Genomic DNA, 15913 nt, shown 5'->3' on the forward strand with positions numbered 1-15913 from the left:
ACTCTACCTATGATCATTTTACAAATTACAATACCTTTTTAAATTTAATATTCAGGTAAATTGTGTCCAAATATCAAAATACACAATCATGTGAACCATGCGAGTGCTTTCGAACGGAAAGAAAGCTATCATTGAATTAAACAAACAGGTGAAAGTGTCAATTAAGCTCACTTCACACGACAAAATTATAAAACGTAATTGCAAAAACGTTTAATTGTTTAAATCTGTTCTCTGAAACCACATAAACAACGTCAATGTCGGAATGACGCTCTGTGATGGCTCATGCACTAGGTTTTTATGTAATTTCAATAATAAGAAAACAAAATCTCCGTGTTTTCTTTATGAAATTGACTATTTTTAACACCAATCAAAACAGAGTATTCTTAACAGCAACCCGAAAATAAAACAATTTTTAAGCTTTCAAGGATCTCATCTCATCAGATCATTATTCTGATGATTCTCATTAAAAATATCCACGACAGAAAAAAACAATCTATAAAATTATACAGCCAAACAACCCAAAAAAGTACGAGTATAAAAAAACTCACACCTAAGTTTTCCTGTTTAAAACATACATATTGCATTAACATTGATCTTTATTTTCTAACATAGTTTTTAAATCAAATAACACTAGTAAAATGTAGAGGCCTTTCAGGTTACTTTAATCTCCTTTAAAAAATAATTTTAATCCGATTCCGAAAATATTAAATGGTGATTTTTTTTAATTAGATTTTTAATACAAAAAAAAACTGAAAAAGGAAACACTAGATTTTCACAAAAAAAATGATATTAAACTCGTTCCACTAAAGGGAAAGGAGCTGCCGACAGAGACTAGATGTAAATATTATTGTTTGTTGTTTTTACAATTGATTTTTTTGCTTCTAACAAAATTAAAATAAGTATGAAATAGACAAAAGTATTTAATTGATAGACATTTACACATTTAATAGATTTGTTTAATTAGTAACAATAATACATAATTGCAAAGTTGATATACACCAACTTTCATTTATCTGTTACAACTGATTACTGAATACTGACATAACGCGCGCAAAAAAGGTGAAATAATAAAATAATACTGACCGCTCTAACGTTCCCGTTTCCATGCCCATTCCCCCACTGGGCTATTTTGTATTTCTCAAAAGTCTCCGAGACCTTTTTGTTTCTTGTTTCGAGACTCATGTTGATACTAGTTAAACTTTCGCTCGGAGCAGGAATGCGCGCGGCAACGAAATCCAAAACACGGCAGCGCGGGCGCAGAACCAACGCACACTGGCGCACTTCACCACCGCTGCCTATTATAAATTGCCAGTAAATAATTGTAAAGGCATTATTTCAATTGGACATAATACCTAACCTTGTACACCAACTGATATGGAAGCCGATCTCAAAAATCAAATAAATGAACACCTAAATTGTTGTTTGACAAGTTGGGATTTTTATTTTTTAAATTACTTTCAATTAAAATGCCAAGGAATGGTGTTTTTTATTAAACAAATGATTAACTTTTGTGAAGCTTTATACAAAATGTAAATGTAATTCTTGATTTAAACTACTTTTTGTGCCTTTTATTAATTTTCAAGCAGGTTTTAGTGCAATCTGGATCTGGTAGAGTTAGTAAATAAATAAATAATGCTGACAGGAAAAAGAAACAATAAAATAGACCAAAAAAATAGTTTACAAAGATTGACAAAAGAATATTAAACATGAATAATAATAAGTTTATGTGACAATAAATAACAAAAAAATTGTTTACAAAGATTGACAAAAGAATATTAAACATGAATATTATAAGTTTATGTGACAATAAATAACTTAATATGTTAATACCATACCATAGAAGAAAGTATTTTTGTAATAATCTTTTTTGAAAATTGTAATTTGTCATGTGTTTAAAATAAACAAAATACGCAAAGGAATGTATTTTTTTAAGTTTCCTATAAGATTCTTATTAATTAGCATGTGAAAATGCAAACAATTAATTTATTAATTTGTATGTACTTGAAAGTCGTTAGTTAAAACCAAGTCATCAACTCAAAATTCATTTACTAATCACACACAACTGAATAGATAAGAAAAGGACCTAGAATAAAATCTCCCAACGATACACTCATTTATAATCATGACTCATGAGTGCATAGATTGTTATTGTCCCTAATGGCCTAATATAAATAATATTAAATAGCACAAGTTACAGGATGAAAAGATTTTGATGTCCATTGACCATTATGTTCTTTAGATCAAGGAATTTCATGAGAACATTCAAGAAAAAGGAGTCTTTGACTTATGCCCATTTTCACCATCAATCCCTAATTTTAAGTGACCCCTATGGTAACAATTAACAGGAATTTTGCTGCCATAGGGATCCCTTAAAAATTAGGGATTGATGGTGAAAACGGGCATTAATCTCATAATAGTATAGGGGTGTTTACAATTTTTGGACCTTAAAAGAAGACAATGAGATTTAAATATTATTCTGATAGGAGTAGTAAGTATTATTTATTTATCTATAGATACTTATAATAAATCAGTAGAGAGGTCAATTCATGAAATATATTTTCAAAATAACTATCAGGGAGTGATCGATACTGATGCCAAAAATGCAATTAGTAAAATGTTTGTCTGTCTGTATGTTCCTTATAGAAACAAAAACTACTCGACTGATTTTAACGAAACTTGGTACAATTATTCTTCACACTCCCGGGCAGGTTATAGTATACTTAGGAGCAGAGTAGTGAAGCTTCCGTCGCGTGTGCAGCATTAATGGTTAAAGTTACATAGAAATCATTTATGACGGAAATATATTCTACATAAAATTGTCTAAAAAATATCCCGCAACAGCATATTATGTGTATCTAAATATATAAAAGGAGAAACTGACTGACTGACTGACTGACATATCAACGCACAGCCTAAACGGCTAAACGTGGACACTTGAAATTTGGAAGGGACGTAGCTTAGGTACCGTAGAGGTGCACTAAGAAAGGAATTCCCGAAATTCCCACGGGAACGGGAATTAGCGGGAAATTCCTTTTGTATGAAAAATCTAAACCGCACGGTTGAAATTTGGCATGCAGGTATCTTAGTAAACTTAAAGCTTAGTTAAAACAGGATATTGCAAAATTCCCACGGGAACGGGAGATAGCGGGAAAAACAATTTGTATGAAAAAATCTAAACCGCGTAAGATAGATGAAGGGGGTAAAACGGGACCCACGCGTACGAAGTCGCGGGCGGCCGTTAGTCTATACTAATATTATAAAGCTGAATAGTTTGTTTGTTTGTAACGCGCTAATCTCAGAAACTACTGATCCGATTTGAAAAATTATTTCAGTGTTAGAAAGCCCATTTATCGAGGAAGGCTATAGGCTATAAGGCGGTCATCACACTGCGCCGCGCTCCGCCGCGGAACGCGGGGCGACAGATTTTATCATTGTATGCAAGTACCTCAGTTTGTATAGAAAACACGCGCGGCACAGTCACTTCACACTGACAACGCGTCCGCGCGCGCGGAGCGCGGCGCAGTGTGATAACCGCCTAAGGTAAGTACATATGAGTGTGTTAATAATTTCAATTTTAAGTGCATAATATTGTAAACATTTTACCTACTTTTTACATTCATAACTGGCAATAAATGAAGGTCTATTAAATTATTTTAGTGTCCTTTGATCACCTAAAACTAATCACACCTAGGTGATCAAAGCACACTAAAATAATAATTTAACTGGAGTCCACTTTGATAACTTGTTTTTTTTTTCTGAGACTAATCATGAATATTTTAGGAAAGGTATTTAGATTATGTATCTGTTCAGGAAATGTACGAAATCCGTCATTGTATACAATTCCTAGGAATTGTATTTAATTCCTAAAATCACCCGGAAATGTTTGATGTAAATCATATTAGACACATTTCCTAGGAAATTTATAAATACATTTCTTAAACAGCAATCGGAAATGTGTGATATATTTCATATTTCAATGAATATGCGAGGACATAAAACTCTTTTTTCATAAATTAACAAAAAGTGTGAAGATATTATAATTTATAAACCGTAGGATTGTTAATTGAAAGTCTCAATGAGAGCCTTAACAAAATCTCTGATCCTTGAATTAGTAAGAAGCAAAGATATTATATGCTGTATGATTGTTACGTAATTGTCTCAATGAGACCCTTAATAAAGACTGATTCTTAATTTCAAAACAATGTGTTTTATTTTATTTTATTTACACATAGCGTTCATTTTATACATTTCCTAATAAGATATTGGTATTCAATAAAATTCCTAGGAAATGTATACATTTCCTTGGATATGTGCGTATTAAATAATCTCTGAATCAATATTTTATACATTTCCTAAATAGCTTCGGAATTGTATACATTTCTTTCCTGTAACATATCTACAAATTGAGGAAAGGTTGAAGAGGGAAGGAGAAGGGAGGCAGGGTACCTCACACCCCTGCCCCCTGCCATAACGGCTTAGTTTAGACAGTTAACAAAGTAAAAATATAACAGTTAAAATATAGGATGTGTTCTTATTTCATCCGTCAGCCATCTATTTAAAGTGAACTCACAATGTCATTATCATCTGAGTCTCCGCCGACTATTAGAGATTTTTATCGGCCGATAGTTTGGTCGGTTTCTAATCAGTAAGGAATCGGCCCGTACCAAATCAGAGTAATATAGTAAGTACGTTTTTTCTTCCATGTACTGATTACCAGCCCGTCAGCCCGATAAAACAGTCGGCCGACGAAGTCTGTAGTCTGCAAGGAGTCCTTGCCAAGGACTTAAAAACATTTCACTAATAAAATTTAGTGACTACGGTCATTTATATTTATCAATGAAACTATCCAATTTATAACCTTTATGGGACTTAAAAACATAAGACTAATTAAAACAAGCTGTGTGAACAAATAATTATGATTAAATGAGCAAATAGCAATAAAACTTACAGTTTTCAGCTTCTTTTTAGGTCCTGAAGGTCCGTCCATTTCCAACTGTGCGATAGTTTATTTTATTATATGTAAATTAATGTTGTTTTCTTTTGAGTTTTTTTATCACGAGTACATTTATAAAAATCTAGTATTTCTTCGTAAAAATAAATTGAGAGAAGAAGAGGAAAACGCCAACCAAACTATTCACAGACGTTGACGTTTGTGACACTTTGACAAATTTTGACATTTTACTGACTGAGACTGTCCCATGAAATAGAGTTTCTAAACCAGCAAATAGCACCATCTATATATCCTAATAATAACTAATTACACAAATTTTATTATTTTAGTCTAGCTAATAACACATTATATCCCTGGAGTTAAGAGAAAAAAAAAGCTTGTAAAAAGAGTTTTGTTTTGAATTATTTACATTCAAAATATCATCGATATACGTACTACGCATAAAAGTTCGCGATTGTGGCATTAAATAACTCTCGCTATATTGAAATTAACAGTACTGCATCGTACACGTTACTTTAGTGCGATTTAGACTTTCTCTCTAGATCTAGCGCTGTTTTAATAGTTTGGTTAGTTGACAGAAATTCATTATTTCCAAAATGAAACAAGAAGTTATTTTTAGATCATGATTCTGCTAATTATATTCTATACATATTTTATACAGGGTGTTAGGTAAATGGGTATATGAGCCGACACTAGCCCATGTTAACATGGTCATATAAATGGTATGGTGAAGTCAGAAAATTTTTATCTTAATTTTAATTTTCATACAAATCGGATTTTATAAAAAATATTTTGTATGGAAATCTAAATTATTAAAATGATGATATCAAATTTCTGACTTCACCATACCATTTATATGACCATGTTAACATGGGCTAGTGTCGGCTCATATACTAGCAGTTCCACGTAGCTAAGGNTACTGATATTTATTTTTTTAAGGGAAGGGAAAAAGTTTATATGACAGTGATAGGACATTTAACTCTCCGTACATTCCGGGAGCTCGTTTAGGATTGTGTTTGATTTGTAACATACATTTTCTACTTGTTTATATTATTATATTATTCTTGTTTTACACCGTGAGTGACCTCGCAAAATGTATTGAAAGGATTAGATGTAAATTTATAATCATAGTCAAAAAATAAAAGTGATTTTATTTGCCTTTATAAATAAATATGCAGGTAATGTTTTCCTTTTTATTTGCCACTTTTTATTTATTTATGATTTTTCTTTGCCTTTTACAGATGAAGAATAATAACAAACCTCCTCTCAAGTCCTCTCAGCTTAGAAGATTTTGCCAAACAGGCCCTGCGCCGCTCAAGTAGAACTAGGCCTGGTAAGTTTACTCATTTAAAACTAATGCTAGAACTTCATTGTACATACAGACAGGAGAATACCATATTCAACTATTTATTATTTTTCAGCAAACAAAAACAGGGTCTTCATGGACCCTCCAAGGGAGACCCAGGAGCCTGCGAGCCCGGAGACAGAGTTCTTCGGATATCTCGGGCTCAGAAGACGCGTCGAAGGATAGTCCGAAAAATGACAGCAGTTCACAGCCTGACCGGCCAACCGGCTACAAAAAACTATGCGCTTGAAGTTCGAGGGTAAATACATTTTTTTATACTTTCATCAAAGTACAATTTGCGACTCAAGCGTGTGGTGACGCAATCATTTAAACCTACGTCCATTTCCAAAAACATCTAAAAAAGTGAAAAAGAAACAATCAATAGAAAAGGTACAATTTGAGAACTTCATTACAGACCGGAGAATACTATTAATCTATTTATTATTCTTCATCAAACAAAAACAGGGTCTTCGTGGATCCTCGGAAGGAGACTCAGGAAGATAGGATATTTCTTTATGATTTTTTTTTGCCTTTTAGAGATGAAGAATAATAATAAACCTTTTAACTTGGAGGATTTTGCCAAGCAGGCCCTCCGCCGCTCGATGAGCCCTATGGCTGGTACGTTTACTCATTTAAAACAAATGCTGAACCTTCGATGTATACAGACAGGAAAATACAATATTTAACTATTTGTTTGTTATTTTTCAGCAAACAAAAACAGAGACCCAGGAGCCCGCGAGCCCGGAGACAGAGTTCTTCGGGTATTTGGTGTAGTGGTTCGAATCGGACTACTATTCCGGAGGTTGCGGGTTCGATTCCCGCACAGTACAAACATTTGTGTGCATGAACATATTTGTTTGTATTGGACTGGGTGTTTTCTATGTATAATATGTATGTATTTACAAAAAAAAGTATATAAGTATGTTTATATCCGTTGTCTAGTACCCACAGTACAAGCTTTGCTTAGTTTGGGACTAGAAGCGCAGTGTAAAATGTCCAAGGATATTTATTTATTTATCTCGCCGAGATAAGACGCGCCGACGAAGATCAGAAAAATTACATTTGATTCATCTGAAGATGGCCAGGCCAGCCAACCGGCTACAAAAATCTATGCGCCTACGAAGTTCGAGGGTAATTTTTTTTAATACTTTTATCATAGTACAATTTACAACTCAAGCGTGTGGTAGCGCAACCATCTAAACCTACATCAATTCCAAAAACACCTATAAAGTAAAAAAGAAACTATCAGAAGAAAAGGTACAATTTGAGAACTTCATTACAGACCGGAGAATACTAAGTATTAAACTATTTATTATTCTTCATCAAACAAAAACAGGGTCTTCATGGATCCTAGGAAGGAGACTCAGGAAGATAGGATATTTCTTTATGATTTTTCTTTACTTTTTACAGATGAAGAACAACAATAAACACTTGAGTTTAGAGCAGTTTGCCAAACAGGCCCTTCGACGCTCGAGGAGCACTAGGGCTGGTACGTTTACACATTTAAAACAAATGCTGAAACTTCGTTGTGTACAGACAGGAGAATACCATATTAACTATTTATTATTTTTCAGCAAACAAAACAGGGTCTTCATAGACCCTCCACGGGAGACCCAGGAGCCCGCGAGCCCGGAGACAGAGTTCTTCGGGTATCTCGCAGAGATAAGACGCGCCGACGAAGATCAGAAAAATTACATTCATCTGAGGATGGCCAGGCCAGCCAACCGGCTACAAAAATCTATGCAGCTACGAAGTTCGAGGGTAATATTTTTTTAATACTTTTATCATAGTACAATTTACAACTCAAGCGTGTGGTAGCGCAACCATCTAAACCTACATCAATTCCAAAAACACCTATAAAGTAAAAAAGAAACTATCAGGAGAAAAGGTACAATTTGAGAACTTCATTACAGACCGGAGAATACTAAGTATTAAACTATTTATTATTCTTCATCAAACAAAAACAGGGTCTTCATGGATCATAGGAAGGAGACTCAGGAAGATAGGATATTTCTTTATGATATTTCTTTACTTTTTACAGATGAAGAACAACAATAAACACTTGAGTTTAGAGCAGTTTGCCAAACAGGCCCTGCGACGCTCGAGGAGCACTAGGGCTGGTACGTTTACACATTTAAAACAAATGCTGATACTTCGTTGTGTACAGACAGGAGAATACCATATTAACTATTTATTATTTTTCAGCAAACAAAAACAGGGTCTTCATAGACCCTCCACGGGAGACCCAGGAGCCCGCGAGCCCGGAGACAGAGTTCTTCGGGTATCTCGCAGAGATAAGACGCGCCGACGAAGATCAGAAAAATTACATTCATCTGAAGATGGCCAGGCCAGCCAACCGGCTACAAAAATCTATGCGCCTACGAAGTTCGAGGGTAATTTTTTTTTATACTTTTATCATAGTACAATTTACAACTCAAGCGTGTGGTAGCGCAACCATCTAAACCTACATCAATTCCAAAAACACCTAAAAAAGTAAAAAAGAAACAATCAGAAGAAAAGGTACAATTTGAGAACTTCATTACAGACCGGAGAATACTATTAAACTATTTACTATTCTTCATCAAACAAAAACAGGGTCTTCGTGGATCCTCGGAAGGAGACTCAGAAAGATAGGATATTTATTGTTCAAGGCTGGTGATAAATGTGACCCCTCTAATTTTCGACCGATTTCTATTCTACCAGTACTTAGCAAAATTTTTGAGAAAATTATATTCCACCAACTTCTGTCTCACTTTATTTTAAACAAATTATTACACAATAAGTAATTTGGTTTTACGAAAGGTAGAAACACTACTGACGCTGGGGTAGCACTACTGAAACACGTCTTTAATGCTTGGGAGAGTAAAAAGGCCGCTGTTGGTATTTTCGTTTGATTGTGTAGACCAAACCTTACTAAACAAATTGCGACATTATGGTGTTTCGAATAAGTCACTTGATCTGTTGAACTCGTACCTCACAGATAGAAAACAAAAAGTTTGTATTGACGGAACTGAGTCTTCTGGAACACCTCTCACTATGGGTATGCCGCAGGGATCAATATTAGGACCTTTGCTATTTCTTATTTATATGTATTAATGACCTACCTTACTTTGTAAAAGATCTGTGTGTTGTGTTATTTGCTGATTACACATCTCTCATTTTCAAAGTTGATAGAGGGAAACTAAATTTAGACGATATTAAGGACACACTCTCACAAGTTCTACATTGATTCACTGTTAACAACTTATTGTTAAATGCAAACAAAACTAAGTGCATTAAATTTACCTTACCTAATGTGAGGCAGGTAACCACGCAATTAATGGTGAAAAATTAACCATTAAATAGCATAAATTCCACAACATTCTTGGGAATCACTTTAGATGCTAAACTTCAGTGGGGTCCTCATATTGAAACTTTGTCAAAAAGGCTCAGTTCGGTTGCTTTTGCAGTGAGAAAGATAAGGCAATTAAGTGACATTGAAACGGCAAGGCTAGTGTATTATTACTATTTTCACAGAATAATGTCATACGGCATTTGTTGTGGAGCTCAGCCGCAGACATTGTGTTTGACTCAGAAACTGTGTTTGTTCTGCAGAAGAGAGCAGTGCGGGCCATTTATAACCTTGGACCCCGATTTTCCTTGAAAGATTTTTTTAAGGAAATTAACATACTGACAGTAGCTTACAGTTCATTTATGAAAACCTTTTATACGTTCGCAAAAATATAGAGCAATTCACGAAAAAGAGCGATTTGCATAATTTTAATACAAGAAATAAAAATAAACTTGCCGTTCCAAATTTCAGACTGCATAAAATTGGTAATTCGTTCATGGTTAAATGTAATTATTTAATAAATTACCACAAACTGTTGTAGAACTACCCATTCATAAATTCAAAGCACATATTAAAAGTACCTTAATGAAAAAGGGCTACTATAAAGTCGATGATTATTTAAAAGATAAAAATGTTTGGGATGCGTAACTGCCTAGCTCGCATAAATATTCGCATAAATATTTATAACTGTGTACTTTAAAAACCTGTTAACCTTTGAAAAAGAGGCTGACAATAGTGTCTGAGTTTCTTGCGCTGCTTCTTCTCGGCACTGGCCCATTTATTGTCCTGAAGCAGTGGTAGGGTTATACTGGGACGTGTAAAAGTGCTTTTTTTAAGCCTACTTACAAAAATAAATGAGTTTTATGAGTTTTTAATTAAAAACTGATAGCAGTGAAGATGGCCTGACAGGCCAACTAGCTTCAAAAGACTACGACGCGCCTTCGAAGTTCGAGAGAAAATATTTTTTTAAATACTGCACACCTCTTAGAGAGATATCGAACTTGCACTGTTACTTTTATTTACTGTTACATTATTTTTAGTCGGTGTCTTTTCCGAGGGATGCGCAATTAGCAAGGGCGTCTGCGGAAGACCATGCTATGCTATCAGAATAAGTGTGCTGACGAGGGAAAATTAATGATGGAATGCCGGAAAAACTAATTTTCCGGCTTCCAAGTTAAGTGCCTTATGAAATTATATTGGTAGTAATTATATAAGTAGAGTAGCCCCGACGAAGACCCTAGAAAATCCGGCTTTCAAGTTAAGTAATACTTAACTTATGAAATTATTTTGGTTTAATAAAACCAGAAACAGAAGACCTCCTAACTATGTATAAATTTACAACCAACAAAAACATGTTTTTGCGTCGCACCTAGTAACAAAAAGTCACAAGAGCTTCTGAGGCCGGAGACAGAATTCTTCGGGTATCTTCGGCTCAGGCCGAGTAGCGCCGACGAAGACACTAAAAATTACAGCAGTGACGTTGGCCTGACAGGCAACCAGCTACAAAAGCTACAATGCCACCACAGATTACGACGCGCCTTCGAAGTTCGAGGGAAAATATTTTTTTAAATACTTTCATGAAGCCTGAATAATAATATATTCCTAGGATATCGTACTGTTTAACCATGTTCAACAACACAACCCTGCGCTGCGCACCCCTTAGAGAGATATCAAAATTGCACTGTTACTTTTATTTACTGTTACATTATTTTTAGTCAGCGTCTTCTCCGAGGGATGCGCAATAAGCAAGGGCGTTCGCGTAAGACCATGCTTTGCTATCAGGAATAAGTGTGCTGACGAGGGAGAATTAATGAGGGAATGCCGGAAAAACGAATTTTCCGGCTTCCAAGTTAAGTAACTTGTGAAATGTTGGTTTAATAAAACCAGAAACAGAAGACCAAACTATGTATACATTTACAACCAACAAAAACAGGGTCTTTGCGGCGCACCTAGTAACAAGAAGTCACAAGAGCCTCTGAGGCCAGAGACAGAATTCTTCAGGTATCTTGGGCTCAGGCCGAGTAGCGCCGACTAAGACCCTAAAAATTACAGCAGTGAAGTTGGCCTGACAGGCAACCAGCTACAAAAGCTACAATGCCACCACAGATTACAACGCGCCTTCGAAGTTCGAGGGAAAATATTTTTTTAAATACTTTCATGAAGCCTGAATAATAATATATTCCTAGGATATCGTACTGTTTAACCATGTTCAACAACACAACCCTGCGCTGCGCACCCCTTAGAGCTACAAAAGCTACAATGCCACCTCGGATTACGACGCGCCTTCGAAGTTCGAAGGTAAATATTTTTTTAATACTTTCAATATTCTTCGGATTCTCAGGCTCAATCCAAAATAAGCCTACAAAGGAAAGTTGGCGAACTTGATTTTGAAATTATTTTGGTTTAATTTAACCGCCTCTGTGGTCTAGTGGTAAGACCACCTGCTTCAGACGCAGAGGTCCCGGGTTCGATTCCCAGTGGGGGCAGATTTTTCTGTTCGGTTTGGTTGGTGGTAGGGCTTGTTCTAAGTCCGCCTGGCTAGCTACCACCATCTTACCTAAGTCTGTCGCCATAACAACAATGTTAACAGCATTATTGTGTTCCGGCAGTTAGAGGTAAGATTACGACGCGCCTTCGAAGTTCGAGGGTAAATATTTTTTAATATTTTCAATATTCTTCGGTTCTCAGGCTCAATCCAAAATAAGCCTACAAAGGAAAGTTGGCGAGCCTGATAAATTTGAAATTATTTTGGCTTAATAAAAATATAGAGCAATTCACGAAAAAGAGCGATTTGCATAACTTTAATACAAGAAACAAAAATAAACTTGCCGTTCCAAATTTCAGATTGCATAAGATTGGTAATTCATTTATGGGAAAATGTATTAAATTCTTTAATAAATTACCACAAACTGTTGTAGAACTACCCATTCATAAATTCAAAGCACATATTAAAAGTACCTTAATGAAAAAGGGCTACTATAAAGTCGATGATTATTTAAAAGATAAAAATGTTTGGGATACGTCACTGCCTAGCTCGCATAAATATTTATAACTTTGTACATTTTAAAGCATGTAAACCTTTGAAAAAGAGGCTGACAATAGTGACTGAGTTTCTTGCGCTGCTTCTTCTCAGCACTGGCCCATTTATTGTCCTGAAGCAGTGGTAGGGTTAATACTGGGACGTGTAAAAGTGCTTTTTTTAAGCCTATTTACAGAAATAAATGAGTTTTAATGAGTTTTAATGAGTTTTAAAACCAGAAACAGAAGACCTCCTAACTATGTATAAATTTACAACCAACAAAAACATGTTTTTGCGTCGCACCTAGTAACAAAAAGTCACAAGAGCCTCTGAGGCCGGAGACAGAATTCTTCGGGTATCTTGGGCTCAGACCGAGTAGGGCCGACGAAGACACTAAAAATTACAGCAGTGACGTTGGCCTGACAGGCAACCAGCTACAAAAGCTACAATGCCACCACAGATTACGACGCACCTTCGAAGTTCGAGGGAAAATATTTTTTTAAATACTTTCATGAAGCCTGAATAATAAATAGTATATTCTACGGATATCGTACTGTTTAACCTTGTTCAACAACACAACCCTGCGCTGCGCACCCCTTAGAGATATATCGATCTTGCACTGTTACTTTTATTTACTGTTACATTATTTTAAGTCGGCGTCTTCTTCGAGGGATGCGCAATAAGCAAGGGCGTCCGCGGAAGACCATGCTATGCTATCAGGAATAAGTGTGCTGACGAGGGAAAATTAATGAGGGAATGCCGGAAAAACTAATTTTCCGGCTTCCAAGTTAAGTAACTTATGAAATTTTGGTTTAATAAAACCAGAAACAGAAGACCAAACTTTGTATAAATTTACAACCAACAAAAACAGGGTCTTTGCGGCGCACCTAGTAACAAGAAGTCACAGGAGCCTCTGAGGCCAGAGACAGAATTCTTCGGGTATCTTGGGCTCAGGCCGAGTAGCGCCGACTAAGACCCTAAAAATTACAGCAGTGAAGTTGGCCTGACAGGCAACCAGCTACAAAAGCTACAATGCCACCACGGATTACGACGCGCCTTCGAAGTTCGAAGGTAAATATTTTTTAATACATACCTACTTTCAATATTCTTCGGATTCTCAGGCTCAATCCAGAATAAGGCTAGAATGGAAAGTTGGCGAGCTTGACAAAGCGACGAGTCAACACCAAAGTACATACATATATGAAGGAAGGCAAAACTAGGGATAACATTCCCGTGTCTGAAATTAGAATAGTTTTTATTACATTCATTTAATGATTATTTTTCCAGAACTACCATCACGACAAAGTGTGCTGATGAGGGAAAGCCGAAAAAACTTATTTTTTGGCTTCTAAGTTAGGTGAATTATTAGGTAATTTAGATCCCATTTTATCAAAACCATAAACTGATGACCTGAAATGTTCTAACATTGTAGAGTAAGTAGTTAGCGATTTTAGCAAATCAAGTGTCTATATTCTCACATCGGATGCCATTTGCTTTTCACTTCACTTGGTTCTTCCCGACACTAATAACGAACGACAAAATGATGAACTAACCAAAATAATCTAAATAATTGTTTTCTTTTTGCAGATTATAAATGGCCCGTGGCGTGGCCGTCTCAGCGCAACATCTGAAGTTTTTCACTGTCGGCAGTTTTCAAAATTTGAAATTTTCGAAACTTGGCTAAGCCAGGCATTTAATATTACTTTACAACTACAATAAATGTAAACTACACTAAGTAAATAATAATATTTACAGACAATTGAAATTTTATTTTAAAATTGCTTTAAGAAGGTGCGCCCTGCTGGAATCTACAGTCAAGAGGTTGTAAAGTTGGGAAAAGTAAGAAAACAATGATTTCTGTAATGCCACAATATTAAACTTTATGTGAATACAATAAAGCCTCAAAGTAAAATAACCACTAAGATGAAGCGGTCTACACGACAACACTAGGATTTTATTATAAAAAGCAAAGCACTATTGTCAAAACCTTTATTTTGATCCAATACAAAATATAGACTTTCCCTGCACTATACTTTTAAATAGTCTTCTGTTTACGCTATTTTAAACACTGTCTTGTTTCTTTCATTTGTTTAGTTTATTATCCCAAAATAAATTATTATTAGAATGAACTTCACAAAAATTATAGATATCCTTTGTTTTTTTTTTGTGTTAGCTAGTTTGTATTAATAAATGAAAATTTTCTAATTCCTAAAACTGGAAACATGGCCAAGCCAGGCATTTATAATATTATCAACTACATACTTACTACCTACAAAAATGTAGACTACATTAGGTAAATGTTTACATTTCATTCAAAATAGCTTTTGCACGGGCCACACCCGCCGCGCGCCGGCTTCAAGTTGCAAAGTCGAAAAATGCAAGAAAATAACAATTTATGTAGGTACGAAAAATCAATTCAACATTATACGACTAGGTAAAACAAAGCAGACAGGCAATCAACAAGATGAAATTACCACATCATATCCTTTTGGTTGTTTTGTGGTTTATTTTTTGTGTTTTATTAAAAGACACAAGTCAACGACAGCCAAGTTCTGAAGTAATTTAGTTCCAACAGACAGGGCCGCCGCAAGCGGGCGTGCAAGTCGTGCACCGCACGCGGGCGGCACGCCCAGGGGGGCGGCAAATCGGGCGCTCAGAGCTTCCGAGAAGAGAAGCTCAGGGCGCTCAGAACAGTTGGGATCACACAGCTGTTCCCGTCTGACGGAGGAGATGGTGTGTGCAATGCCCCACACTATCAGCCGCTGACCATCATCGTGGAGGGGAATCAGGAAGCGATCATATTGTCCCCTCTCTGACCCCTCCGCCGCCGACGGAGTGAGGGCGCGTTTGGTTCGTCCTCGTGCTTTCGATCCGAGGACTCATTTTGCAACATGACGTTTTCGCAGAAGGAGGCTATGGCCGCCCAGGCCTCATTACTGTCCAGCATTGCTTTGACTATGCTAGCCAGCACGAGGTCCCGGCCCAGCGCCTCGAGCCGCGAGCCCACGCCGCACACACTGCGAGGGTATCGTGCGCCTCGTCCTCCGAGCCACGCGGCGGACCACCTCTCTTCTCGAGCGGGCTTCTCGACTTCTGTCGAGGATGTCAACCCCCATATGGGAGCCCCGTAAAGCGCAATGCTTTTCAAAATGCTGGCGTAAAGGAGCCGCCATTTGGCTCTCGAACCCCCTACGATAAAGCATCCGCGGCCGCTATGACAGTATGGCAAAATGAGGGTCAAACTGACACCGGCTATCCACTATCAGG

At 36.3% G+C, this 15913-nt stretch overlaps 2 protein-coding genes and 1 long non-coding RNA gene across 6 annotated transcripts in view; 1 reads left to right on the forward strand and 2 right to left on the reverse strand.

Moving 5' to 3' along the window:
* Window positions 1–5161, reverse strand: part of Papss (3'-phosphoadenosine 5'-phosphosulfate synthase) — a 38573-nt gene extending 33412 nt beyond the window's left edge. For 2 of the 4 annotated variants that reach the window (XM_028303094.1, XM_028303093.1), the window contains exon 1: window positions 1084–1290. In XM_028303094.1, coding sequence (XP_028158895.1) covers window positions 1084–1182 — 99 coding nt within the window. In that variant the 5' untranslated portion in view covers window positions 1183–1290. Of the gene's footprint in view, window positions 1–1083; window positions 1292–4948 lie in introns of those variants that run through there. The other 2 variants (XM_028303095.1, XM_028303096.1) reach the window with 2 other exon arrangements.
* Window positions 5162–7271: 2110 nt separating this feature from the next.
* Window positions 7272–9701, forward strand: LOC114351734 (uncharacterized). The gene is made up of 5 exons (XM_028303035.1): window positions 7272–7427; window positions 7707–7785; window positions 7871–8057; window positions 8338–8416; window positions 8502–9701. Exons 3-5 carry the CDS (start codon window positions 8004–8006, stop codon window positions 8756–8758), a joined length of 390 nt encoding a protein of 129 aa, XP_028158836.1. The 5' UTR covers window positions 7272–7427; window positions 7707–7785; window positions 7871–8003; the 3' UTR covers window positions 8759–9701.
* A 935-nt stretch (window positions 9702–10636) lies between these two features.
* Window positions 10637–13137, reverse strand: LOC114351757 (uncharacterized). Its single transcript, XR_003655806.1, has 2 exons — window positions 12897–13137; window positions 10637–10943 (listed from the first exon to the last, which is right to left on the reverse strand). It is a non-coding gene; the product is annotated as an uncharacterized LOC114351757 (long non-coding RNA).
* Window positions 13138–15913: the final 2776 nt, after the last annotated feature.

Source organism: Ostrinia furnacalis, unplaced genomic scaffold (assembly GCF_004193835.3).
Source record: "Ostrinia furnacalis isolate ACB-3 unplaced genomic scaffold, ASM419383v2 OfSCF1172, whole genome shotgun sequence".
NCBI lineage: Eukaryota > Metazoa > Arthropoda > Insecta > Lepidoptera > Crambidae > Ostrinia > Ostrinia furnacalis.

Coding starts and splice junctions, on each gene's coding strand:
- LOC114351734 (XM_028303035.1), top strand. CDS start 8,004: ATGGCCAGGCCAGCCAACCGGCTACAAAAATCTATGCAGCTACGAAGT. Junction 8,058..8,337: donor TGCAGCTACGAAGTTCGAGG/GTAATATTTTTT, acceptor TACTTTTTACAG/ATGAAGAACAACAATAAACA. Junction 8,417..8,501: donor CTCGAGGAGCACTAGGGCTG/GTACGTTTACAC, acceptor ATTATTTTTCAG/CAAACAAAAACAGGGTCTTC.